This window comes from Ochotona princeps, chromosome 21 (genome assembly GCF_030435755.1).
Source record: "Ochotona princeps isolate mOchPri1 chromosome 21, mOchPri1.hap1, whole genome shotgun sequence".
NCBI lineage: Eukaryota > Metazoa > Chordata > Mammalia > Lagomorpha > Ochotonidae > Ochotona > Ochotona princeps.
The window spans coordinates 20,273,971-20,301,034 of NC_080852.1; the positions used below are offsets into that span (position 1 = coordinate 20,273,971).

A 27,064-nucleotide genomic window follows, 5' to 3' on the forward strand; every position below is an offset into this window, starting at 1 on the left:
ATTTGCTTCTCAGTTCTCCTGTGGGTAACCAGTGCTGACTTGGGTGTAAGGGGGTAGAGGTTGTCTCCACTGAGCTGGCTGCAGCTGGCCCATCCTCATGGGATGCTAAGCAGCTCTCAGAGGGAAGGAATCTTACACAAAACACTCTTCCCCTTCCTGCTGGTCTGACAGATAATAAAATAAACCCTCACTGGCTGTGGTCTCCTTGAAACTCATTGCAATTGGGGTAAATGCCAAATACCAAGGCAGTGGGCCGGAAAACCTCTGGGTATTAGGCCTTATAGAGCCAGCCCCTCTTTTACAGAATCACAGATAAGCATAACCTATCTCCCATATTAATGCACATCCAAAGGTCCACAGCATCATGAAAGTTTGTAAGATTTTACCATCACAATGAAATCTCAGGAAATAAAGCAGGATTGGGTACACCAAATGAAGAAGCAAAGGCCAAATGAGGAACATCAGGCCAAAGCAGAGTCTGGCGGACACTGACACCCGAGTTTATAAACAAGGTCTGGGGCAGAGCTCTCAAAAGCTCGCCGGCAGAAACGGGCCTGGTGGGTCATCTACTGGGCTGAATGTGTGCGGGAACATCTGTAGGAAAGTGCTGGTATGGGGACCTCCACCCTAAACCACCTGCTTACCTGGCTCCAGCTCAGACACGTGGCATTCCTCCACAGCTCCTGAGGGGCTATGCACCTTGGCATCAATCTTGCCTTTTGCACCATTCAACCTTATAGCAAAGGATGCTGGCTGGTTAACTTTTAATCCCGATTCCTGAGAATTTAATATATTTGACACGTTATGGCCCTCAGCATTTCTTAAGCAGGGATGCACACTGAGACAGCTTGGAGTGCTGGGTGACAATTCCCAAGTAGATGGGCACAGAAAGCTTCTCCACACAATAGCTGACCACACAATGGATAGGTCACTATTAACTTCGAGTTAAAAAAAAAAAAGCAAACAGGATACAGACATTTATCTGCATGCATGGGCTTGTACCCACAGAATCACCATGGTGCAGGTTGGAAAATACAGCTCCTGGGTTTGCAGACTTGAGAGAACCCAGTCAATCATGCAGCGGTTTCAGTTTCAGAAAAGCTAGTGTCTTCCATTCCCCAAAACAAGAACCTGCTTTTGGGAGAAGGCTGGCAGATGACAAAGCCACACGCTCACTGACATGAATCATTCTCTCTCTGCTCCTTTTTCTCACAGGAGTCGGAGTGAGGGAACTTTTACTACAGTTGTCAATGCACAAAGGAGAAAATATTGGATAATGCCCGAGAATCTGCTGGGTCTGAGTTTATTATTTTAATTTCTTTGAGGCTTAGTTTTTCACATCTATAAAACTTACTGGTATCTCAGAGAGCTGCTGGGAAGATGTTAGGTATGCAAAGCTCTCAGCATAGGGTCTGGTCCAAATATTGAAAGATTCAAAAATGCCAACTGCTTGTTAGTATTAACATGCATTTCAAAGTCACCAGTCCTTCCTGCAGAGCAGCAGCGAGAGTGTTAGTTCTGGCTTTGTGTTGGGTCTGTCTGTCTCCTTGTGCTCTGAGAAATGGCCCCCTTCTGGAGGCGGGAACTAGAACTTAAGATGTTTGGCTGCAAGGCTGAGCAGCATCACCCTGGGATGGGTCACCACCAAGCCGTAATGGACTGAGTTTAGACTGAGTTCTGGCCAGAGACAGCCATAACTCCCAATCAGCAGGATTCACATTTCAGTGCAAGTGAATCTGCTGGGGATCTTGTTACAATGCAGATTTAGATACAGTACACCCATGCTGGGACTTGGGTTCCATGCTTCTAGAAACTTCCACAGGTGATGACAAGGACCAACGTACGGTGATGACAAGGTTGGTGTGAGGGTTGCATCTTAGCTGCCTAATTTGAGCATCACTAGTGGCACATGATCATATATACTACATTTGCAGCACCTCAGGCCTGTGTTGTAGCCTATCAAGTTAGACTGCATGCCTTACTAAAGTGTCATTCAGCCTTGGCTACTCTGCTTCTGATCCAGATCCTCACTAATACAAAGGCAAGACAAGATGGCCCAAGAACTTGGGCTCTTGCCACACATCTGGGAGACTCAGATGGGAGTTCTGGGCTTTTGGATTTGGCATGGCTTTTGGGAAAGGAATCTGTAGATGGAAGAGCGCTCCCTCTTTTTCAAATCTCTTTTAAATTAAATCTTAAAAAAAAAAAAACTAACCAACCAAACCAAACCAAACCAAACAACAACAAAAAACAGGGGCTGGTGCTGTGGTGTAATGGGAAAAGCTGTCACCTATAACATCCTATATGGGCATTGGTTTGAGTCCCGGCTGCTCCATTTCTGATGCAGCTCCCTGCTAATGCACCTGGGAGAGCAGTTAGATGATCCATGTGTTTGGGATCCTGTATCCACATGGGAGACCAAGAAGAAGCTCCTGGCTTTTGACCTTGGACCAGCCCAGCCCCAGCTTTTGTGGCCATGTAGGGAATGAACCAGTAGCTCTACCTTTCAAATAAATAACTTTTTAAAATTTAAAAATAAACTGAAAAGCACTGAAAGTGCTATCACAATTAACAATTCATTATTTCAGTGTGGTGAATGGGAAAGTGGAACAGGGTGCTCTAGAGCCAGGCTGCTGAACAGCTTGCAGACACACGCAGTAGTGCCATCGCCCACTGAGGGCTAGACAACTTTAATTTCCTATAGAGTGTCAGGAGCAAGGCAGAGCAACGTGAGCCCCTCTTTCCTAGGCAGCCCCAGATGTTACTGTGTAGGCTCATGCCGAGTGTCTGATAAATAATTCACCTATGTACTGGGCAAAGAGACCCAAGGATAACAGTGACAACGCCAACAAACGCCTCTGCTCAGCTGGGGCCACTGCTTGCCGCAGCCTGCCATGTGCTTCTGCAACATTCACGCCCCCAGCACAATGACACAACCCTAAGTTAAAACCTCTGGAGAAGCTTCTCTCCACACCAGCGTTTCCCGGACAGAATCACATACGTTACCTGAATCTGTGCACTGCCAAAGCCTCAAGAGGGAGATAAACACCTCAGAAGATCCGAAGGGAACCTTCGAGAAGCAAGAAGGCAGCTCTGTGCCTTCCATAAATGCTAGGTTGATCTCCCTCTATAGGCTTGAGGTGCAATGATCACAAAAGAAAGGTCTGTTAAGAAGCCTTTACATGAAACACAAGAAACACATCAATGCCACGGCAACCAGTTAGTGAGTGCTCTTGGTACTCTCCAGGGGAGGCCGCTTCAATCTGGGATCCTAAATCAATGGCAAATATTAAGGATCACCAGCCATTCCCCAGGTCTCCTTGGAGTGAGCCACCTGGAGTCTCACAGATGGATCTATGATATCTGAGATACAAGAAGAATCCACTTTTTAAGAGCTGGGGAGGAAGGGTGAAAAAAAAAATTGGTGCAATGGTTAAGTAGCACCTGGGTTTCAGTCCTGGCTCTATTTTTGATTCCAGCTGCCTGTTAACATGCACTCTGGGAGGTAGGAAGTGATAGCTGAAGTACTTGGTAACTGCTACCTGTGTGGGAGACCCAGCTGAAGTTCCAGGCTCCTGGCTTTGGCCCAGGCCAGCCCTGGCTGTTGCAGGTACTTGAGGAGTGAATTAGCTCTGTCTTTCAGACAAATACATTGAATATTTTTCAAAAGCATTGGGGGTTGGGCCCGGCGGCTTGGCCTAGTGGCCTAAGTCCTTGCCTTGAACGCCCTGGGATCCCATATGGCCACTGGTTCTAATCCCGGCAGCTCCACTTCCCATCTAGCTCCCTGCTTGTGGACTGGGAAAGCAGTCAAGGATGGCCCAAAGCCTTAGGACCCTGCACCCACGTGGGAGACCCGGAAGAGGTTGCAGGTTCCCGGCTTCGGATCGGCACAGCACCGGCCGTGGCAGTCACTTGGGGAGTGAATCATTTGACGGAAGATCTTCCTCTCTGTCTCTCCTCTCTGTATATCTGACTTTGTAATAAAAAATAAATAAATCTTAAAAAAAAAAAAAAGCATTGGGGGCAGCTGAAGGCTCTTTAGAATGTCCACGAGCCAGAAATCATACTTTGGCATTCTGTTGTTATTTGCCAACCTAACTGGTTCTCCTGGTTCAGAGTTCTTATTTTTCAGTATTCTGAACAAACAGCCAGAGACAACCCCAATGGCTCAGAGGCACACATGCAACCGAGTATCTATTAAAGACAATGAGAAAAGTTGCATTTCCTGGCATGCCACTTGCCATAAAATTGTCAAGGTAGGGACCAGCTGCAGGTGAGGAGGCAGATTCTAGAGACACAAGGACATCACTCTGCTTTATACCTGCTGGACCCTGACGGCCACAACCTCCTGTAAAACAGGAGCCAGAGAACCTCCTTGCCAGGGTGCTGCTCATGTTCTTCCTGTAGTTTCCTTGTACACTTACATAAAAGAAATTACAACTGGCTTTCTTAGGAAAGAAGTCAAAAGTTGCTGGGTCAACATCATGGGCTCAGAAAGTATCCTTAACCCAATCATTAATAAGCTTCCTTTGTTCCTCTTAAATAAACATGGGAAAGCAAATGTATTCCCAAACACATTTGGGAATGTGCTGGTGACTGGGAATCGACTGTGCCTGGGGAAAGCTCGCCTGTGATCGGCAACACCAGGATCAGGTGGGAATGGGATTGAAACGGCCTCAAGAGTTCAAGGGTCTCACTGGTGGGCCTGTGGCCAAGGAGGTGGATGTTTCCTTGCGTCTCACCTGAAGGCTCATAACAGTAAGGCGGCGGGCGTCGTCAGAGGGCGCGATGATGGGCACCAGGTAGGGGCTGTCCGGAATGTGTTCATCGTTGAACTTGATAGACACCTCGTAGTTACCTAGGGGGACAGCAACATCTGGTTATTTCACAGATTCTGGAAACATGGCTTGGGAAACCTAGGGCTAAGATGCCTTCAGGGACTTCTGGCCCTCATTGATGGCTTTTAGCTGATTGTCACCCGGCTGTGGCTGTGCCAATACAATTTTCTAGTTGGACAAGGTTAGGGATTCTTAATCTAGATCAATCCAGAACTACTGGCCTGTGGTACAGTAGAGAATTCAGGAGACTCATGGCCTTGAAGGAGAAACACTAGGTCTCTATTTTCATCAACCTGTCAGCACTCCCTTGAAACGAAGGCAGTTAACACACTGTGACTAAATCTTAGGGTCTAATGCATTCATGAAGACATACATGCGCTGTTGAACCGTATCTTATTCCTTACAAACTTTCAATCACTATTTTAATATAATGGACTTCTATTATCATGTGATACCTTTGATTTGACTGCAAACCATGAGCCTGAGGATGGTTTCCTTAAGATTCACCAGATGCCTAGGGGTTCCAGGCACCTACAGACACAAAGGTGAAGCAGGCCAGTTCTCGCGGGCTTAGGCACACAGGCCCCTTGGCTGGGGCAGCCACACTGGCCAGGGACCCCTGGCTAGTGGGCAAATAGAGAGGCTGGTCAGTGGAAAGAATGCAGCACTTGAGGGAAAGACCCAGCCAAGAGGCCAACAAAGACACCGAGATCAGGAATCCCCTGCCTTTGAGATCAGGTTGTAACCCTGAACTTGGATTTTCCACAAGATTCTCTTCTGTGTTCTAACACATCAACTTCTTGACTGTTCCTTATAAGCTCACCATCTCTGGACTAGGCAAACATCCTCAGTCAACCCTTGGGTACATACCAGGCTCTTGGGCAATATAGGACACGCCGCATGACCCGTTTTTATGGTCATCAAATGTAATCTCAGCCTTACTGGGGCCCTCAACGGCGATGGAGAGGCCCCCAGCACCTGCTTCCCGTGTCCAGATGCTGAACTCGGCTGAGAGCAAAGAAATGGCTGGTTAGTGATAGAGCCCAGAATAGCCCCTGCCCCACTCCGTGTTTCAGTCCACAGCACTGAGTTTAGTTGGTTGTTGGCCCTTATCCCAAGCAGAACCCAAGTGAAGCCTGATCCTGAGGCCTCCCAAGCACCACTGATGCTTATCAGCAAGTTCAAGGGGCAAGCCAGCACCTTCTGTGAATACCCAAACCAACTCAGGAGAAGAAGAGCATGTTCTATCTACCCCCTATAGATCCTCCCACCCACAGCCACCATGACCAGGGCCCGTTGCAATCAGTTTATAGCACTGCACAAACTGATCCATAAAATGTCACTCCAGCAAGGTCTCTGGTGACAGCACCAGGACTCTACTTCCCCCTCAGAGACGCAGAGGCACACTGTTAGTTCTAGGCCCCAGAAGCCCCTCTTGCAGACACTTGTTCAGCTACAGGTAAGTACAGCAAGGCCAGACTTATTTTGCTACAGGAGCTGTGAGTAGAACACACCCCAAAAATATTCAGCAGATTCTCCTCTCTAGGACCACACCCAAGGGTGTAGGCACTCACATGGCCCAGACTCTACTCTGCCAGTCCTCACCTGGAACTCCTGCTTCTCCTCTCTCCAGGCCAGGGCCTCCTGCCCGGACCTTATGTGCGCCCCCTTCGCCGAGTGGCCCCACAGTGAACTGGAAGGGGCTGCCGGTCACATGCTGCCCACGGTACTTAACGCTGACCGTGTGAACACCCATCTCCTGGGGCACAAAGCGGACGCAGTGCGAGTTCTTCCCCACGGGCACAATTTCTGCCTCGGTCACGTGGCCAGAGGGGCTGGTGACATGGGCTGACATGTCACTGCTGTCTATTTCTGAAAGAGGCAGGGAGATGGGGACAAAGAAGAGGGTTAAGGTGAGGGCTCAAGGCATCGTATGGCATGCAGGGCAAGCAGTAGCCGGTGAGGCAGGTGCAACTTGGTCCCTGTGGAGTGCTCAGGCCCCCGCCGCCCCTCCCATGGCCACCTGGTGCAGACAGCATTTGAGGGGCATGGATGCTTCTTGCACACTGAGCACTCATACAGCCTTCCAGGCTGGAGTCAAATGGATCTCACACAGCAGCTTTGATCAGGGCCAGAGCCAATGGATATAGCATGTTCTTTCTTACAGTCAGGAAGCTGTGGCAGGCCCTTCAGGCCACAAAGCGAATGCATTGAGAGAACAAGGTGAACAATCACATGTCAGTCTCAATGGCACAAGGAAACCATGCAGGTGCAAGGAGGGAGCACACCAAGGAGCCCGAGGCAGGATCTCAGAGGGACATCAGTCCCAGGTCACTGCCAGCAGGGTCCACAGAGCGTGTCCACTCCACCAAGGTAGCTTGCATCATGCTAAGGACTGTGCCCACACTGCAATGGTGTAGACAGGCAGCAACCAGGCCATCACCTGGAGCCAGTGCAAACCTGCACCCTCAGCCCTATGGGTTTCGGGCTGAGCACTTCATGACCATGACTCCTGAGGGCAGAGAGAGAAAAGGAAGTGGGCAAAGGGTCACCCCCATGTGATAGATCCACAGTCCAAGTTCCTCCCCAAAGTCCTGCGTGGAAACCCAACTCCCCAAGGTGGTGCTGGTGAGATAGGGCTTTCAGAAGTTTGTTAGAGCACATGAAATCATGAACATGAAGCCCCTAATGATGGGATCAGTGCCCTTGTTAGCCCCGACAGCACTTTGTTTCTTTGCAGACTCCCATGTGAAGACACAAAGAACTGTTGCCTGCAACCAAGAACAGGGCCATCGCTAGCCCCCATGGCTTGGACTCCAAGGCTCGCACAATTGAGAAACAAGTCCTGCTGCTGGCTGGCACCCAGTTCCCATTACTGCACTCTAGCAGCCTGTAACCCTTCCATGGCCAGGATCCCGAGGATGTGCGGAAGCTGGGGGAGCTGTTCACCTTGGCACCCAATGAGAGCATGTGGGTAACGAGGAGATAAGTATTTGCCAGTTGTCTGTTTCCAGGCAACGGAAAGGAGCAAGAGTCAAGCGGCAGGGCAGTTGTTAGAGACAGGACAGGCGACGCTAGTTAGGCACGCACCAGCTCTCCCAGAAACAAGAGATTAGTTGGTCAGGTGCTGAGAAACAGAAAGCACAGATATCTCATCCCCAGTCGCACAGTTAAGGTGGTCTTTCCTCATCAGATGGGGGGCACAAAACCAGAGACCGGCTCAGTGTGATAAGTGGGCTGCCAGGACATGGCTAGCCTTGAGAGGCACTGGCTAGCAATGGCCTCCTGGGCATCCCATCAAACCTCTCCCCCATTTTTTTCTAAAGATTTTTTTTTTTAATTGGAAAGTCAGATATACAGAGAGGAGGAGAAACAGAGAAGATATTTCATCTGTTGATTTACTCCCTGAGTGGCTACTACAGCTGGAGGTGAGCCAATCCAAAGCCGGAGCTCAGAGCCTCTTCTGGATAGGAAGTGGGGCCACCGGGACACAAAACAGCGCACATATGGGATCGTGGCACGTGCAAGGTGAGAACTTTAGCCACTAGGCTACTGTGCTGGGCCCAAGGCCCTTTTTAGCATGAGCATTTTATTTATTTATTTGAGAGACAGAGACAGACAGGAGCCAGAAACGTAATCTGGGTCTTCCACGGGGATAGGCAGGGACCTAATTACTTGAGTCATCCCCTTTATCTCCCAGGGGAACAGGAAGTTGGAGTCAGGAGCCAGAGGTGGGTACTGAACCCAGATACCCTGTAATGGGGATGTGGGTAAAAAACCTGCCCCCGGTGAACATTTTATGATCTCAAACAACCAAGACAGCTCTGGCTAAGTGATCCCGTCTGGATCCCACATTACAGAGGCTTTGATCACACTGGCACGTGGCCCATCATGGATGTGTTTACACAGGAGGAAGCCCACTAACTCTCACAGAGTCAATAGACATCACAGGATCAGCAACTCTCTCCTCAGTGGACTACACGACCTCCATCTGCACTCTGAATTACACTGTTCTATAGTTTGTATCCCTGCACAGCATGGCCAGCTTGTGGGCAAAGGAGATGGCCAACTCCCACACAGTGACTTCCCCTAGGGAGGATTCTCTATGGGAAGAACCTGGGCCATGTTTCAGATACATGGTATGGCCTGTTTGCAGTTTCATAAGCCCTGGGAGGAGCACGTCACTGCCAAAGGATGCAGTGTGGCCCACCCAAGTGTGCAGCACAGCCCTCCTTCTCTTTGTACAAATGGAAGAGACATGTCAAAATATTCCAGATATGACATTGGCGCGGGCAGTTCCCTCACCAATATTATACCACTCAAGAGAGCAAATTTATATACCTAAAAGGCTTAACTATGGTCTCCCCACGTGACACTAGTAAGTTATTTTTATTTAGAAGATGAGAAAGGTAGTAGGAGCCGGTGTTGTGGCACATCTTGTTAAGCTGCTGCATGTAATGCTGGCATCCCATTTGGGCTCTGGCTTACGTCCTAGCAACTCCACTTCTGATCCATCTCCCTGCTTATGCACCTAGGAAAGCAGCAGATATGGTCCAAGTACTTGGGTCCCTGCCACACGTGTAGGGAGGGGTCTCAGATGGAGTTCTAGGCTCCTGGCTCCAGCCTAGCCAGGTATTGGTCATCATGGCCATTTGGTGACTGAACTTACAGATGGGAGATTCATCTTTCCCTGTCTTTCCCTCTTTCTTCCTGTAATTCTGCCTTTCAAATAAATAATACATACTTACAAAAAGAAAAGGAAAAGCTAGCACATAATCATAATTTGCTGTAGAAGGGATAGGGCTGTATGAAAATAAATGTTTAAAAAGAAAAAAAAAAAAGCCAAGGTCAGCATGGCCAACCTGGACAGTATACTTTGGCTAACATTGAACTTGCTTCCCAATGGGGCCTGCTCCCCAGCCCTGGGCATTATGGTGCTCACCTGGGATTTTCAAGTTCAGGTCACAGATGCTCCCGACGGTAGCCACAGATGGGGCCCGGCTGGTCCGGGTGATGCTCTCCTTGACTCGTCCCTCCCCGCTGATCTTCACAGTAAAAGGGCTCCCTAGAGAGACCAAGAAGGCTTTTGTGAACTGTCCCGAGGGCAGGCCACTGCACTTAAAGCAAACGCCAAGCCTCACACAGCAAGGGTAGAGGGGACACCGTACCAGGCACATGCTCATCAGCAAACTTGGTGGAGACAATGTACACCCCAGGCACAGTGGGGAAGTAGGAGACTTTACAGGTGCCGTCTTCCAGGTCCTCTGTCTGGATGTCCACCTTGCTGGGGCCTTCCACTGCCAAGGAAATGCCGCCATAACCTGCAATACAGAAGCCCCAGGTTGTTCTGGTGGCGACTTGCCAGGAAGGGGGAAGGAGACGAATGTATGAAGGACACCTGACCCTTGGAAATTCTCTTTTGCAGACAAGGAGAGTGCAAGGCAGAAGAGGAGATGAAGGACTCTGAGGAGTCCTGCAGGGGAACAGCCTGCTGCATGTGGTTCTGACCAGAGAAGCCTTCCCTACTGATGTCCCACGAAGTGTGTGATCTATGCAATTAGCTGGGGACAGCACTCTGCCATGTTTCCAAGACACACATGCACTGTCTCAGAGTTTGTCAGCAACTACAGGCCTGAGAATACGAATATTTAAGCATTATCAGCTGCCTTGGTTAGGTCAGCAGGCCTGAGGGTTGGATAACAGAAGAGTCCACAGCCAGCATCTTCCCACAGGGACAAAACCTCTCCAGCTTTCTGTCTCTCTCCAAAACTCAGCAATGAGGCTGTTACTCAAGAAGGCAGAAGATGACAACATGGGGATAGAGCATCCTGGGAGAAGCCTAAGCCAATCTAAAAAAGGACAGGCAGAGATGCCTCACTTCCATAAAAATCCTGCTCAGTGGAACATGCCATGCCCTTAGTGGACCAATGTCCTCTGCTTGGGATGATGAGAAACCCTCGGGCCCGGCGGCTTGGCCTACTGGCTAAAGTCCTCGCCTTGAACACGCCGGGATCCCATATGGCCACCGGTTCTAGTCCCGGCAGCTCCACTTCCCATCTAGCTCCCTGCTTGTGGACTGGGAAAGCAGTCAAGGATGGCCCAAAGCCTTGGGACCCTGCACCCACGTGGGAGACCCGGAAGAGGTTGCAGGTTCCCGGCTTCGGATCGGCACAGCACCGGCCGTGGCAGTCACTTGGGGAGTGAATCATTTGACGGAAGATCTTCCTCTCTGTCTCTCTTCCTCTCTGTATATCTGACTTTCCAATAAAAATAAATAAATCTTTAAAAAAAAAAAAAAAGAAAGAAACCCTGGGCAGCTGGGAACAATGGTGGGAAAACAGATACTAAAGCAGAGGTCTAAGAATTGTTGTGACTGTAAGTTCAAATCCCAGGAACAGACGGGGATTAAGAACTTCAGTTTCTCCATCTATAAGGTAACAACACCTATTCTACTGATGGCCATTAGTCTTGAGTGATGGTGCAGGTAGATCTACAACTTGAAACCTACTCAGAAAAAGCAAGTGTAGTAGGTTAGTAGTTGGAATGTGGAAGCAGCCAGAGCAAAAAAAGCACATTCCCTCGCTTTCTAAAAATTTTCTGGGGCCAACTACAGACCTGCGTCTCTTGTATCCACGATGAAGTCAGACATCTCGAAGGTTCGGCCTTCTGAAAGGCCACGGCCATAGACTTTAGCTCGGCGGGCGTCACCAATCTCGGACTGGACCACCATGATGGACACGGGGCTGTTGGCCACGTGGTTGCCATTCTTCTTGATGCTGACCAGGTGCTCGCCCACTTCCCGGGGGATGAAAGAGATGCCTGGAGCCAAGCACAGAGTAGCATTTTTTTAGGTGAGGAGAGAAGTGGGAGGGAGACAGACTCTCAAGGATGGGATTGTGACTTCTCTGCAGACTTTGTAACAACTCAGAGAATCTAAGGGGATCCACATCCCAACGCAGGAATGCACTCGACTTTTTCTCATGTGTGAGACCCTGCAGGTGGATCACAGGCCACTCCAATGGGTCACCAGTTTCCCAATGACAGGAGTCCCCAACTCCCAAACATCTGGGTTCCAGTCAGGGAGGTGGTCCCGAGCTCACCGATGTGGTTATTGGGCAGTCTCTTCAGGAGACAGGGTTCATCACGGCCAGATGGAGCCTGAATGCTGGCTGTCAGCGTGCTGAGGTCAGTCTCGCTGATGTCGAGCAGAAAGTCTGCAGCTGAGCCCAGCTTCACCTGTGAGCACCGTCTGCTGTCATCTGGGAAAGAAGCCCCAATACATCTCCTGTCACACTTGTCACCTGGCCTTCTAGGGACTCCAACCCACATGCCATGAGAAGACAGACAGGCAAGCATTAAGGATCCAAAGTGATGAATCATGCCTCAGACTACAAACAGATCTGAGCAACATAGAAGGATTGGCATCTATGCCTTGGCAAAGGGCAGATGGAACTCATAGGATCTGGAGGTACAATTCCCCATGGACCACCTGTCACAGGGATCCTTGGCCTCAAAGGTCCCTCCCATCTGAACAATGTTCTTGATCACCTTACATGATTCATCTGATCATGTTCCACTTGATGCTGCTGGCCAAAGCACACTGAATAGGCAAGAACCTTGCCTTGTAGAGCTGACACAAACACCACAAGCAGAACACAGGTGGGGAGCATGGCTGGAGTACCAGATAACCAGAACAGCTAAGCATAAAATTTAACCTCAGTTTTTCCATCAGTTACATGGGAGTCAAAACTCCTGTCTATGAGAGAAGTTATGGGACCCCTCTGAGTTTGTGACCCCTCTGAGGCAGCAACCTTGGCCCAAAGTGTCCTCCTGTTGTAAATTCCTTGCTTTTCCTGTGATTACTGGCTCAGCAGCAACTCAGCAAGTCCCACGCCAGACTGAGTTATCACTCTGAGAATTCCTCAAAGAAACTCTGTCACTTGCACTCAAAGAGAAACCTCACTTGTCATTCAGGGTCTGATGACAGCAGTTGTCAGGGCAGCCACAAACTCCCATGGGAAGCCCCTGGCAAGTTAGGTGACCCTACCTGTGATCTTGGCTGTGAAGGGGCTGCCGGGGATGTGCTTGTCATTGTACTTGACCAGAATGCTGTAATCACCGGGCAGTGTGGGCAGATAGGTGACTGTGCATGTTCCATCTTTGTTATCAATGCAGCTGATTTCTGCCTTTGAAGGTCCCTCAATAGCCAAGTCCAGTCCACCTGTGAATGGGAGCAGCAGGGGCGGGGGTACAGGAGGAAGGGCAATTAAAGCAGACTTTCCTCGTTTCTATGGTACAACAGATGGCTGCAGTCCACGTGGGTCACAGGTAAGGGGTATCCATGGGAACACGGCAGTCCATGTGCTAAGAATGCTCATTGGGAGCATGCCCTCTGACTCAAGTCTTTGCCACAAACAATCCTGAGATTTACTCTATTATTCAGGATGCGTGGGGTAGGAAAAAGATGGAGGCCAAAATGCCAACCCCATACCAGAGCCACAGCCCCAAGGGACTGTCCCACTTTGCCTAGGATGACAAAAAATCCCTTTAGCCAGAGATTTAGGAATCTCCAAGGATACAACAGACAAGAACAGAGCTTTATCCAGAATGACTTATTAAATAACTCTCATGGTTCTGGGATGCATGTGCAATGAAATAAACAAACATGCATTAGTCAAAGCAAACTTAATTCCAAGGGAGGCAGATAAAATATTTCCTAGCATCAATCTGATAGAATCAAAACGAAACAAAAAAAGACTTCAGAATCTTCTACTTTTGGTAGAAAACAGAGTAGCTCTACCAAAAAGAAAAGACAGATGTTATGCAATGTCTTATTTTTTAACAGCTGCTCTGGAACTGCAATCACGGAATTCAGACAAATGGGAGGTTGGATGTGTAGGAACAGATAAAAGCACAGTACCTTCTCCTGCATCCTCGGTGACGATGGTGAAGGTGGCGGTTTTGTTGGCCACTCCATACACCAGGCCAGGGCCGTACGCAGACACGCTCCCACTGTTGGGGTAGTTCACGTAGAACTGGAGTGGGCTCTCTGCATTTGCAAAAGGCATAAATGAAACTGGGACCTTTAAACAAGTGACTGATAACCATGAAGCAAAGTTTCCAACTGAAGGGAAGGCCATGTGCGCGGTTTGTTCAAAGTGGTAACACTCTAGAAACCATCATGCAAATTGGAATGTACAGTGATGGAGTAACAGACTACCATATCCAGATGTGAAGACATAGTGCAACACCCATCCCTACCTCCAAATCAAAGATAGACTCCCAACAAAACTGTTGGAAATATCTAGACAATGGGATGATGGACTGTCTGACATTGTCTGTACCAGCAATGTCAGGGCACACTTAACCAAAGTGGTCATACTCTCTGACCTGTAAGATTTGATTCTAAGAACCGGTCCATGTGTCTACCTGCTCAGCCCACTCCTAGCCTAGGCAAGCACTTGCATTTCTGTACCTTTCACATGCAAATCAGGACCAGCCCTTAGTGCCCAAGGAAGGGAATTACTTAAATAAATAAATGCTATTCTGGTGGGCCATGAAGACTGAGTGAGAGCAGTGTATACAAACTGGAGAGATTATCCATCATGCACTGCACGTGAAGAAGCAGCAAGCTGCTATGTAACCTCACTACCACTGCACCAGTGCTTCGAAAAGCGCACAGGACACACAAAATTGAAAGCAAATGCTTAATTCAAATGAATCGTTCTACCTCTGTCACAGAAAGCAAATCTCTTCCATTTTAAATGGCTACCGGCCATTGGCAAAACAAAGCCAACAGTCAAATTGAAAAATGGGCTCAAGAGGGCAAAAATTGCCTTAGCAGTTAAGATGCCCACGTCCCACATGGTTCGATTCCCAGAGGCAGGGGAGCTGGGTGCTTCCCTGGCTTCTGGCTCCAGCTCTGGCGATTGCCAGCATTTGGGGAGTGAATCAGCAACACACAGGGAACTCTCTGTTTCTCACATTTTAAACAGAAGAGGAAGGAAGGGAAGGAAGAAAAGCAGCAAGAAAAAGAAAAACGCGTCAAGGATACCAAGTTTCAGTTTACATGAAAAGGAATGCAAGTGGCACTTACACATAGCGGAAAACTGTTTAATCTCATTTATGAGAGAAGTGTAAATAAAGCAACACTAACATAACTGGTTTCTTCTTACTATCAGATTGGCAAAGACCCAGAACACTGATAGCATGGTTCCACTGCCAGGGCCCCTTCTGCACCGCTGGTGGGCGTGTGACTGGATCAGCCCCTGTGTGGGGCGATTTGGCTGCATTAACCCAAGTCACTCCCAGCCAAGTCTGCTTTGGAAGCTCAATCACAGACAGTTTTGCAAGTGTGAAACGATAGGCATGAAAGGTCACTTGTTGCAACAAGCCTGGGGCCAGCACAAGGTGGGTAGAACTGAAAGGTCCTCTAACAGAGAACTGGCTCCCCATGGGGGAGGCCTAGCAAGGTGTTCTCTCCATAGGACCTGCCAAACTGCCCTGGTCACACTGCCATATTCATAGAGCATGTGGCATTTTAAAAATCAACAGGCAGGTTCAAGAGCAGGGCAGGAGAAATCGGCGGATAGACAGGAAATATTTCTCTCATTATTTTTATTTCTAAACCAAGTGTTACAAACTCAAAATATGAAAGTGAAAAATAAATGCTTACATAATACAGAGAGGGAAACAGAGCAAGACTAATAGTATGTTGGCTGATGGCCATAAAACAGAAGCCACTTGCCCTGTCAGGAGGTGCCTGCCCTCTTCTTCCACAGCAATCTTGCCCCAAGCCCACCACTCCTTAGGGGGATCTGCAGGTGGGGCTCGAAAGCCCTCGCTGAGTCTCACATTCTTATCTAGACCTGACTTTTGGTCACACTCTGCTGAGCGGGAGAGAGAAATGTTGTGCCAGACCCCTGAGCTCAAGGACCCTGAGCACTGCCTGGGAGAACCACTTTCCAGCCTGCAGCTGTTCCAACACCTCTCCACCTCTGGCATTTCCCAGCCCCTCCCCCTCGACCATGGAGTGCTTACCAGGGATGTGGCTGCCCATGTACTTGATATGCATCTCATGGAGCCCCACCTCAGTGGGGGCGTATCTGACTGTGACCGTGCCATCCTTGTTGTCCACGATCTCAGGGGTGGCCGTCTTCCCAGAAGGCATGTGGACTTCTCCTGCGAAGGCAGACAGAGCAATGAGTCCATGGTGACTGCCCCAAGCATGAGTCTTCAAGATGGTTTTCAGAACCCAGAACACTCATGGCTACATCCAAAGCTCACATCAGGAAAACAAAACAAACAAACAAACAAACAAAACAAAACAAAAAAAACTCAGCCTTTCTTTTTTCTTTCCTTTCCTTTTTTTTTTTTTTTTGTTAAAGTCAGATATATAGAGAGGAGGAAAGACAGAGGGGAAGATCTTCCATCCAATGATTCACTCCCCAAGTGGCCACAACAGCTGGAGCTACGCCCATCTGAAGCCAGGAGCCTGGAGATTCTTCTGGGTCTTCCACATGTGGGTGTCCCAAGGCTGCCAGTATTAGAACTAGCACCCATATGGGATCCTGGCATGTATAAGGCAAGGACTTCAGCCACTAGGCTACCGTGCCGCAACCCCCTTTTTCTTTTGGAGGGGGAAATGCGTTTTCTTTGGCTCTCAGAAAATACAGCAGACAACTTGTAAGTGTAGACTTTTCTACAGTGAGAAGCTCAAACAGGATTGAGGAGATCACAAAATCAACAGGGTTAGAAAGGAATCAACTCAAACAGAAAAAGGGATTAAAAGGAAGCTGAGGAGAGAAAAATCTTTCTTTTTAAAAAACATAACAATTGGAAAGGCAGAGTGATACACAGAATGGGCAGGGAGAGGAGGGTTGTCTATCTGTTGGTTCACTCCCCATAGGCTCATGAAGGGTTGGGCCACGGCAGAGCCAGGAACACCAGCACGTGGGTGATCTTCTGCGGTGCTAACAGGAGGCTGGAGGGAGCACAAAATATCCAGGACTTGAACCAATAATCCAATATGGGATGTGGGCATCATAGGAAATAACTGAACCCACTGTGCTATAGCACTAGCCCCAGAATGCAACAGGCTTCAGTGTCAAGGCCACCAGGCATTTGGAAAAACCAGAGACTAAAAGAAGGCAGGAATACAGGATGAACAGGATGTAGCAGTAGACAGCAACCTAAACACAATAGTTCTTAGCCCAGAAAGCACCCTGACTTTCTCCAGAATGCAAGGCAAGTTGCAGACGAACCACCCTTCAGTCAACACAAACACATGCATCTAGTGCAATGTCAAAGGCCCCTGAGCCAGGGAACCAGGGACACAGGAGCCCAGCTTTCCCGTGGCAGTGGCACCAGCTCCCTGGGAGCTGTTGTAGATGGCTCATGTGAGAGTGAGAGAGAACGAGCAGGCTGCCATGACACATGCTTACCTGTGATTTCTCCTTTCCTGACTGCAAACGGAATGACCAAGTCAAAAGGTTTGAACCCCAGGCCATTAATTTCACTCACGGGGACATAGGCCTCTTCAGTTACCTAGAATCGGGAAGTGGCAGTCAGTGGGTAAGTAGACTTCAGCAAGGGCTGGAGAAGCTACTGGGGACAGAGCCACTGGGAATTCTGCAAACCAGTCAGGCCGGGATTTGCAGATGGGGTTGCCCATGTGGAATGGGCTTCATCTAACAGGGCCCAGGCCCAGAGTGAAACCAGAAGCACCAGGCCAAGTCATGCGGACCAATCACTAGAAATCACTCAGCATACTGCTTGTAAAACTCCCAGCAGTGCCCAATGGGATGAGGAGAGTGAGAGACAGCAATGTCTGGAAGTCCCAAGAGGCTCCACCTGGAAAGGTTTAGTTGCTTGTGGCCTGGAAAAGAAGGTGCATTTTAAGTGGCAGAGAGGAGCAGTGGGTGGCTTTTTCCCCTGGATAGAAACTGGTGTGCAAACAGTGAAGGCCCCGAGCATCCAGCTGGCTCTTTAAACACCGGGACACACTGTGCTGAGCGTGATCACAGAAAGGATGGCTGGCGATTCGTGGAGTGCAGGCGGTGACGCAGGAGGGAGGGTCTTATTACAAACAAAGCGGGATCATCATGATGGGCTGGCTGATCAGTGGGGACACACCAATGACCCCGACACCCAAAGGGCTCAAGCCATCCCCAGAAGCAGGAAGCAGTTTTCTGGAATGAAGGCTGAGTGAACACAGAAATGCAAACAGGGATTGGAGGGAGGAACAAAAAAGTGTACCCAGGGCCTGAATCCAGGGGGACATGCATTTACCGGTGCCTGCTCCATGGTTGCGACTTCCCCGTCTGTGGCCTGGTTGGTGGCAAAGGGAGATTAGTTGGGCATCACAGTGGACTCTATAACCTGAGAGCTGCCTCCTGCTCCTACTTTGGACATTCATTCTCACAGCGGACACTTCCTTCCTACCTAGGTGGAGGGCAAGGTAGTGTGGCCTTTGAACCACTTCTAGCAAGCAGGCCTCTGTTGGCAGGAGAGTGCATGAGGAAGTGAACTGTGAGACTTACTGCAGCTGGGATTGGAGAATGCTCGGGCAACTGTCTGGCTGTCCTCCATGGGGACTGCCTAGATGGATTCCTCTAAGTGTGCAGTAAGGGTCTGTTTAGAGCAAGGCTACCTGGGGACACCCCAGTGAAAAGGAGGTTCATTCAATGGCTAAGCTATGATCTCTGAACCAGCACTTTTCTCAAAGGGGTTGGGCAAGACAGCTGTCCATCCTTAGGGTGTGGTGGGGTAATGTGTGTGAGAGAAGAGTGTGTGTGTTTGGAAGGCAGGCGGGTAGGGATTCTATCCACTAAAGCCAAAGACCGCCAACCTAGGAAGGGTAGGGAAGGCCTTGAGTTGGAGAAGACCCAAACCTGTCTGCCATCAGCAGTGGTCAGAGGGCAACACACACACTCAAGTACCTTGCTTTTTGTGTATCTGGGCCTAAGGGACATTCATCCCTAATGGCTTTGGGAGGCTTCACGGGAACCTTTCACCTTCCTGCTATAATGTCCCGAAGACTCCTGCATCGCCTTAGCCCCTCAGCCCAACGCAACAGCAGGCACAGGACCCTTGTCTAGTAGCTGTGCTTCCATCCTGCCCTGCTCCAGCTAACTGGATATAACCCAGGAGTGGACAAAAAGAGATGTCGAAAATGACAACCCCAGCCCTTTCTGTCAATAAGAACATAAAGTTTCTTGCTGCAGTTCCTTCTCCTGTGCTGGAGGAAGACAATCCCAGATGAAGGCCTTCAACAACTGACAAGTGTTTATGTACTAGAGGCACCAAAGGGCTTCCAAGCTCCAGCACAATGTTTACTGATAAACATATGTCAATGGGGGAAAGGGAAGAACCACAGCAGATCACAGAGACTGTTTGCAAGGAAGACCTCAGGCTTTGGTGGGGAATGAAGTCTCCCTCCCCTTTCCATGGATGCACAAAGTGAAATAATTAGAAGGTGTTTTGTAGGTTGCAGGCAGGGCCGGGTCATTAAGGGTCTGTGGCATCAAAGGACAGTGGGGAGCGAGATGGCACTGGACTAGGCGGTTGGGGGGTGGGGTAGGGTGATGAGTGGACACGCCTCATCTGTAAAAAGGCCAGCAACGCTTGCTTTGAGGGTTAAGTGAGGTCATGCTCCTATGGTTTTCTTCCCTCTTACCTTGCTGAAGATCTGAAAGTCAGTCAGGGTTGAAAATTAAAGGCCCCAAGTCAGTCACTGGCCTGGCTGTCTGCATAAGGTTTCCCGCCATGCTCACTTCAAAAGATAAAGCACTGCCTGCTCAGACCTAAGGTATCACACTCTTTCCTAAAACCCGACTGGGCGTCATCTGAGTACTAAGGTATCAGGGTCAGATCTGCAGACCAAACAGCCTCAGGATCCTCACTCCTCCAGCCACAGCCGGCTGAAAAACAATCATTTCTATCGACTTTTCTGCAAAAGTACAAGCTCTCCCAAAACTGTCTCTTTCTGGGCAGAAATTGTTGCTCAAGCTTCCAAGTAGGACCATGCAGGCTAGGGAAGTTCCCTAAAAACCCCAACAAGGTCACAGCTGTGTAACAAATGTTTCAAGAAGACCGCAAAAGGGAATGACCTAGCCAGGGTTCCACCAAGGGCATCTGCCTGCTGCTGCTTGGAAGTTCCTGAGAGGGCCTCTTCCTTACCATGACAGTGAAGGGGCTGTTGGGAATGTCAACACCACCAAAGCGCACATAGATGACGTAGGTGCCAGGCTTGGCAGCAGTGTAGAAAATGTCATAGGTACCATCCTCGTTTTCAATGACATCGGCTTCTGCCTCAGTGCCATCTGGAGTCAGAATCGTGCAGGTCACTTTCCCCTTCCCAGCAGTCTTTGCATCAACCACAAAGCCAACTTCCTCGCCTGTTTTCACAGTGGGAGCAATACCAGGACCTGGAAAAACAATGGGAGGGGAGAATGGAAGCCATGGAATCTCATGCAGGAGGCCCGGGAACAAATCGTACCCACTGTGCTGCCTGTCCACTGCCTCCACACACAGTGGGATCTTCAAGCTCAGCAGGGACAGGAGTGGCTCAATGGTGTTTGTCACCTCGGTCAGAATAAATACAGAGCATCTAGGTCCAAGTGTCAATCAGACGTCAGTCCTGGTGAGCCAGCATCCGAGGGTAGAGAAGTGAGGGTCAACTGTTATCAGCAAACATGTATTGGGCATTTGCTTAAGTGCTAGTCGCATATAAAGGTGAAGAAAACACAGTTCCGACTCTCATGACGTTCATGCTCTAACAGACACAGACCGAGAACCAAGAATGATGGCTCACACTGCCATGGTGCTTTTCACACGAGTTGCTGGCACAGCAAAGAGCACAAGGCATACTTACTTGACTTTCCAAGTTCACTTTCTACATTCTAAAGAAAAAACAAGTATACTCCCAAGATGTATCCTGTAAAACATTGTTCAGATACCAAGCATTCCTATCTCAGGGCTGCCACGCTGAGAGAGGGCTTCCTCACATAAAGAAGAAAAAAATGGCTGCTCTCTGAAGTGTGGGTGTTCATGACGGGGGAGACTTATAATCTTTTCCCAAACAACAACTTCTCTCTCACAGTGGTACTTAGTGTAGAAAAGCATCAGCTACAGGCACATTGGCAAAAAAATGTTGGCATGGAGCAGTGAAAAATTTAAATAAAGGCACAAGCGATGGCTTCATCAAATCAGGCCAGTAACAGCCCTGGTGCTCCATCCTCTTTCCACTGTTTGAGAAAGATGTTCTTTTTTCCAGGTTCTAGCACACACATACTCCTTTTCAATATACATCGCACTGAAGCGCAGAGAAGTTGAGTAACCTCCTTAGATCACACAGTGGCAGACAGGGCCAGAGCCAGCCTACAAACTCCCAAGCCCACATTCCTGCCCTGAAGGTGCCTTACTCACCTGTGGCCAGGCACTTGCTAGCATCGCCCGTCTGAGTGGCCCGGATGCGGTAAGGCGAATATGGGATGTTATCCCCTCCATAGGTGACTCCAATTACGTAGCGTCCAGTCTTGTCTGGGATGTAGGTGACAGTATATGTGCCATCTTTGTTGTCATGGACAACAGCTTTTTTGGGTTTTCCTTCTTGGTCCTGCAGATCAGAAAGAAATGCTTTTAGGATGCTGCTGTCAGAGACTGACAAACCATTCATTCACATCTTCTGCCCATCTATTTAGGTCCCGAATGAGAGGAGACAGAATCAGTCGTGTAATACAATCTGGTATTGTTTTGATGGGAGAGGACTTTAACACAATGACCAACATGGATGGCACCAAGGTAATCTCAAGTGTTTTAGCTCCAGATCCACTGTGGCATGGGAGGTAAGGATTGGAGGCTCCTACTTACAGACCACCCATCCAGGTGTACTGCCCCCATTCTTCCCAGCAGCTGTGCCATGAGATACAACCATGGGACTTGTGTCTAACTCCTGACCAATAAAGAGGATACAAAAGTCTCTGAGGATCATAGGGCTGCAGAAGACAGCTGACTGAACTGGGAATCTGAGAGGCCCCGCTCGTTCCCTTATGCCTTTTGGTCTGACCCAGGGATGCAACGGCTAGAGCCCCATGGTCCATAAGGACACCTTGAGGACAAAAGCCACCTATGGGGGTATAGGAGCAGAGATGGAGCCCACGTTTCTGAATGATCTGAGAAGCAACCCATACAACTTCAATCTGGACTTGTAAAGAGAGAAATCCCATATGTTTTAACTACTCTTACTTAGGGGTTTATTGTGGCTGGCAGCAGAACTTTGTCCTAACTGATCCATAAAGTAATTTAAAACATTTTAAAGTAAAAAGAAAGAAATGTAATAACTAAAATACTTGTGATTCACCAAAGTGGCACTTAAAATTAAAACTCTCAGACCTCTCAGGCAACGTGTTTGTTTTCCTGTGCCAATACCCACTCTTTGATGGGAAAAATCTTAACAAACACTTTCATTGGGTTAGAACCCAGGAATTAAAACCTAGCTTTTATGCCTGGCCAGGAAGTTGGGTCTTACTAGAAAAGGGTTGACTGCAAAAAATAAGTTAAAGTTACCGTGATCTGAACAGCAAGCAGGCCCTCCCCAGCATCTCTGGCATCAATTGCAAACTCCACGGGGAGACTGGCAGGCACACCATAGGAGCTGAGGCCAGGACCACTGGCAGTCACTTTGCTGGCATCGTACGTAGGAAGGACCTTGACCTTAAAGGGACTGCACAGACAGACAGACACACACCCTTGTCAGGAAGTACACGTCAGCCCAATTACACCTGACCTTTCAGACAGACTGGGATTAGAAAGGCAATTTTAGGACCCAGCACAATGATTCAATTGGCTGATCCTCCCGTTTCAAGTGCCAGCATCCAATATGGGGACTAGTTCATGTTCTGGATGCTTCACTGCTTGTAGCTTGGGAATCCAGCGGAGAATAGTCCAAAGCCTTGAGACCCTGCATCTATGTGGGAGACCTACAGAGCTCCTGGCTTCAGATTGGCTCAGCTGTAGCCTTTGTAGCCACTTAGGGAATGAACCAGCAGATGGAAGATCTTTCTCTCTGTAAATCTGCCTTTCCAATAAAAAAATAAACAAATCTTTCAAAAAAAAAAAAAAAAAAAGACAATTTCAACAGCAGACAATTTCAAATGAAGTCAATGATTTCATTCAAAATGCTATAGGATCAACAGAACTTCAAGTCTTTGAGGCATTGGCCATTTCCAACAGTATCTGCCCTGATTATGCTCCATTAATTTAGGTAAAAGTGTTTCCAAATTAGTTAAAGAAACATAAGGTTAAATAAACACAGGGAACCCACTTTTAGTATGAACACAACAGTCATCAAAACAGAAAGAGAATGCTGAAACTTGCCCTTTAATATTTCAACTCATTCTATCTTCTACATTAACTATTATTATCCTTGTATATTCAGCATGTTTTATATAGTAAGAAAAAGAGAGAACACTCCTATCTACTAATTCACACCCCACAAGCCCATGGAGCAGATCTAGGTCTCCCATCTAGCTGATAGGAGCACCAGTTATTTGATCCACCTCCCTGGGTCAGATGCTCCAATATGGGCATCTTATTGTCTAAACCAAAAATATGCCCAAATTGCATAGCCAGATAAACTTGTGTGCATCTCTACACAGAGTGCTTGCCAATCCCGCAGGAGGCAGGGCTCAAAGTAAGTGTAGAAGTCATTCCTCCAGTGTCAGGAGCTTACCTGCGAGGGATCTCTTCATCAGCATATTTAACAGAGACCATATAAGGCCCCTCCTGAGATGGGGTGTAAGTCACTGTATGTGTGCCATCTCCATTGTCCACCACATTCACAGGCTCCACCAGACCTAAGGACAGAAAAGGGAGCTCTGAGGAACTCTGCCTGGCCTCCTATTCACTCAGCTCTTAGCTGGGTTTGCGAGAGTAGTGCATCCATTCCTGAAGCTATTGGTTTCCACTGACGAGTCACATGGAGACATGCAGGTTATAATCACAGGAGCCTGAAATCATGGCTACAGAAATTACCTCAAAAGACACCTTTGCTTTCTGTTGGCTAAGGGACACCCAGTTAGCCCTAGAGTTTAATTAAGGAGACTGTCTACGCTTGCTGCTGGAGGGCAAATGGTGAAGATAGAGCTTGCAGACACACCATCTCCTTTCAAGCTGGTCAGACATGCTTGGGATGTGGTCATTTTACCCTTTGGCTGAGAAAATGTCCCAAGAGTACAGAATTCTGCACAGCAAAAATTAACCAAGAAGCTGGTAAGTCCAAGATTTGTGGCCACCTTTGAGCAAAAACCACTGTGGCATTAAGCCTATTGGGATGCTGGGGAAGGGTAGGTAAAGATGCCAATCTCTGTGACTTATAGCTGAGATTGCACGGAAGCATCATCATCAAGACATGCACTGGGCTGATAGATTCCAGATGCCAGCTCTGTATGGCAGTGTTAAGGATAGGTCAATGACAGGGCAGGTTCATCAAAGTTCGATGTGTTAATTAAGCAAAGCAGACAGGGCAGGCATAAGCCAGTTGTAGAAGCAGGGCCAATGAGTGGCATTTGAGTTACATAATTGAGAGCAGAAACCAATGAGAAACTACAGACCAGTCTCCACAGAGTCACCCTTGAGGACACCTTTAAAGAACTCTGAAATGATTTTCAAGAAGTTGTCCATGACTGGAACGCCATTTCATCAGTTACAACTACAAGGCTCTCACTTGAGAGTCCCCTATAATACATGCACCTAATTCTCATGCCCTTGCCCTTCACCTCCTCAACCCCCACGAAGCTCCAGGAGCACAGTAACTTTATAAGATCAGATTCCAGCTCTGTGACCTCACTTCTCCCAAAACCACTTCTGTCCTGAGCTTCAAAAGTGCATAACCTCCTGCTGAACCCCATTAAGGAGGTTCCTCTTCAAAGGAGGAAGCCCGTTTTTGCCATGTCTGTGAAGCCAGGACACATCACTGGGGAAAACTTCAGATTATTTTAAAAATTGGGCACAATTCTTATATATGAGGGAGAGAGACACATTTTACATTCTGGAAGTAGAAAGTGATTGTTTACCAAAAAAGGCACACTTCAATGCACTTCAGGCCTTTATCCCCAAATGAACTGCTACTAACCTAACCAAATCTTACACAACAGGCTGCCACCAAAACCCATTCCCCAAGAGATCCTCTCTCTCTCCAGGGAATTTAGATATTGACATACCAAGGGTCATGTGGGCTACATGTCTGGCATTCCCAGAGATTCAGATAGGCTCCACAGGAGTTTCAAGGGAACACCTCCCTAACTCAAAGGGAATACCTCCTAACTATACACCAGGAACATGCAGACAAACCCAAGCTTCTCACAAACGCTACAGCATGTAATTGATTATCCATGCAATTAATCACAATAAAATTATATCAGAGTTTTCAAATATGACTTTTTCTACTTAGCTGCTTTAAGAATGAAATTTTAAAAACTTAAGGGCCATATTATTAAACTGAGGAAAAGAAAGATCACTAAAAAACAACAGGTTTGACACTTTTTAAGGAGTATCTCTACTGCTTAGCTAGAATAAGAAGCAATCAAAGTAACAGGAAATTTAATTGGAAGTTCATGGTCAGATTCAAAATCAAAGGAAAAGTCCTGGGTCATGGCTCTCCCTATCCAAGGAAGGTAACATGAGCAGGATGCACTCACCTCGTGGGCCCAGGACTCTCACTTCCAATGGGGCGAGCCCAGCCTTGCTGCTGTCTACCGTGAAAGACTGCAGGATGCGGGCTCGAACACCTGAGCCCAACCCTGGGCCAACAATCTTGACCTTGCTGGGGTCCACAACATCCTTCACAGGAACCCTGAAGGGGCTGCCTGAAAAAGAGGTAACAGGAGGATTCTGAGCACAGTTCCCAAGAGACTTGCCTCACGCACACTGAGAACATCACAGTTCCACCTGGGATCTTACCTTTGATGACATGGGCCTTTGGCAGCATCGGCCCCCCCATTCCACGCCATCCCACCCCTCGGCCTCACTATTAGGTAAATCAACAGCCCAGAGCACCAACTACAAGTCAACAGCTGGGCCTAAGTAGTAAACAGCCAATCAGGAACTCACAATGCAGAGGATGGACATGTGAGTTCATCACTCTAATGTCCTATAGGTTGGAGGTACACAAGAGATGAGAGAAAGCTTGGTGGTGACAACTGAGTTGAGCCAGGAGAGGGCACAGATACTGCTCAATAGGAGCAAAGGGAAAGATACTTTAGGCAGAAGGAGCAGCATCTACAGAAACCCAGAGACGGGACGGTTGTTGGAGGAATGGAAGAAGGAAGCAGAGCATTGGGTACACAGCCTGGACCCAGACCCAACCTCCTCTGCCACGAAATGCTCCTGGGGTTCCCAGACCCCTCTCCCTCCTGCTAGGGTTTACAGACAAAATGAAGCTTTGGCTTGCAGGATGACAGTGGAGGATTTCAGTATCACCAAATGCCAGCAGTGAGTTAACTCCATTGGAAGTTCTCTGACTGCAACAAGAGAGCAACCCAGAGCCAACAAGCAAAACCTTGGGTTGGCAGACCTAAGTACACCCACCACCACCACGCTCATGACAGGGCCCAAGGGAGATATCATTAATCAGTCTCAAGAACCCTTTATTCTATCACGTGTGGGATCCTAGTTAGCCCAGCAGTCCAGGCAGCTACCAGCAGCAACCCTCAGTCAGTTACCACATGACTCCAAAATGCCACTAAAGGCAACACAGGACAGTTTTTAAAATAACCCCATTGCAGGTCTGAACAAGGCCAGAGAAAACTAGGCTAATATTTATTTCCTTATTTTTAATTCCTTTATGTATGTAAAAGGTAGAGTAACAGAGAGAGTGGGAGAGATAGCAAGAGCAAGACCAAGAGGTATCATCCACCCACTGGTTCAATCTCCAAATGTCTGCAAGAGAAAAGGCTGAGGCTCATCCAAGTTTCCCATACATGGCAGGAACACACGTACTGGGGTCTCACCTGCTTTCTCCTAGGCACATTAGCAGGAAACTGGATCAAAAACAGAGGTGGCATTTCAGCCCAGACATTCCAACATGGCATATGGGCATTCCATGGGAGGTTTTACCTGCTGTGTCACAACCTGCATTCCTGGGCAGCAGCCAAAATTCCCATGAAAGAAAATTAGAGGCTAGCAGGTGCCTGAGAGTCTCATGGCTGTCGAGTGACCCTGGT

The 27,064-nt window shown here is 48.3% G+C and overlaps 1 protein-coding gene across 4 annotated transcripts in view; it reads right to left on the reverse strand.

The window, feature by feature from the left end:
• FLNB (filamin B) overlaps positions 1-27,064 on the reverse strand; it is a 134,952-nt gene that overhangs the window by 7,701 nt on the left and 100,187 nt on the right. Inside the window, exons 25-42 of one of the 4 annotated variants that reach the window (XM_004581568.4) lie at positions 25,541-25,708; positions 23,575-23,698; positions 22,410-22,566; positions 21,270-21,459; positions 20,022-20,269; positions 18,132-18,170; positions 17,285-17,387; positions 15,882-16,022; positions 13,762-13,890; positions 12,889-13,062; positions 11,942-12,100; positions 11,457-11,660; positions 10,010-10,162; positions 9,784-9,906; positions 6,447-6,713; positions 5,712-5,849; positions 4,746-4,861; positions 645-777 (exon numbers count right to left, since the gene is read on the reverse strand). In XM_004581568.4, coding sequence (XP_004581625.2) covers positions 645-777; positions 4,746-4,861; positions 5,712-5,849; positions 6,447-6,713; positions 9,784-9,906; positions 10,010-10,162; positions 11,457-11,660; positions 11,942-12,100; positions 12,889-13,062; positions 13,762-13,890; positions 15,882-16,022; positions 17,285-17,387; positions 18,132-18,170; positions 20,022-20,269; positions 21,270-21,459; positions 22,410-22,566; positions 23,575-23,698; positions 25,541-25,708 — 2,766 coding nt within the window. Of the gene's footprint in view, positions 1-644; positions 778-4,745; positions 4,862-5,711; positions 5,850-6,446; positions 6,714-7,039; positions 7,354-9,783; positions 9,907-10,009; positions 10,163-11,456; positions 11,661-11,941; positions 12,101-12,888; positions 13,063-13,761; positions 13,891-15,881; positions 16,023-17,284; positions 17,388-18,131; positions 18,171-20,021; positions 20,270-21,269; positions 21,460-22,409; positions 22,567-23,574; positions 23,699-25,540; positions 25,709-27,064 lie in introns of those variants that run through there. The other 3 variants (XM_058679088.1, XM_004581569.4, XM_058679089.1) reach the window with 3 other exon arrangements.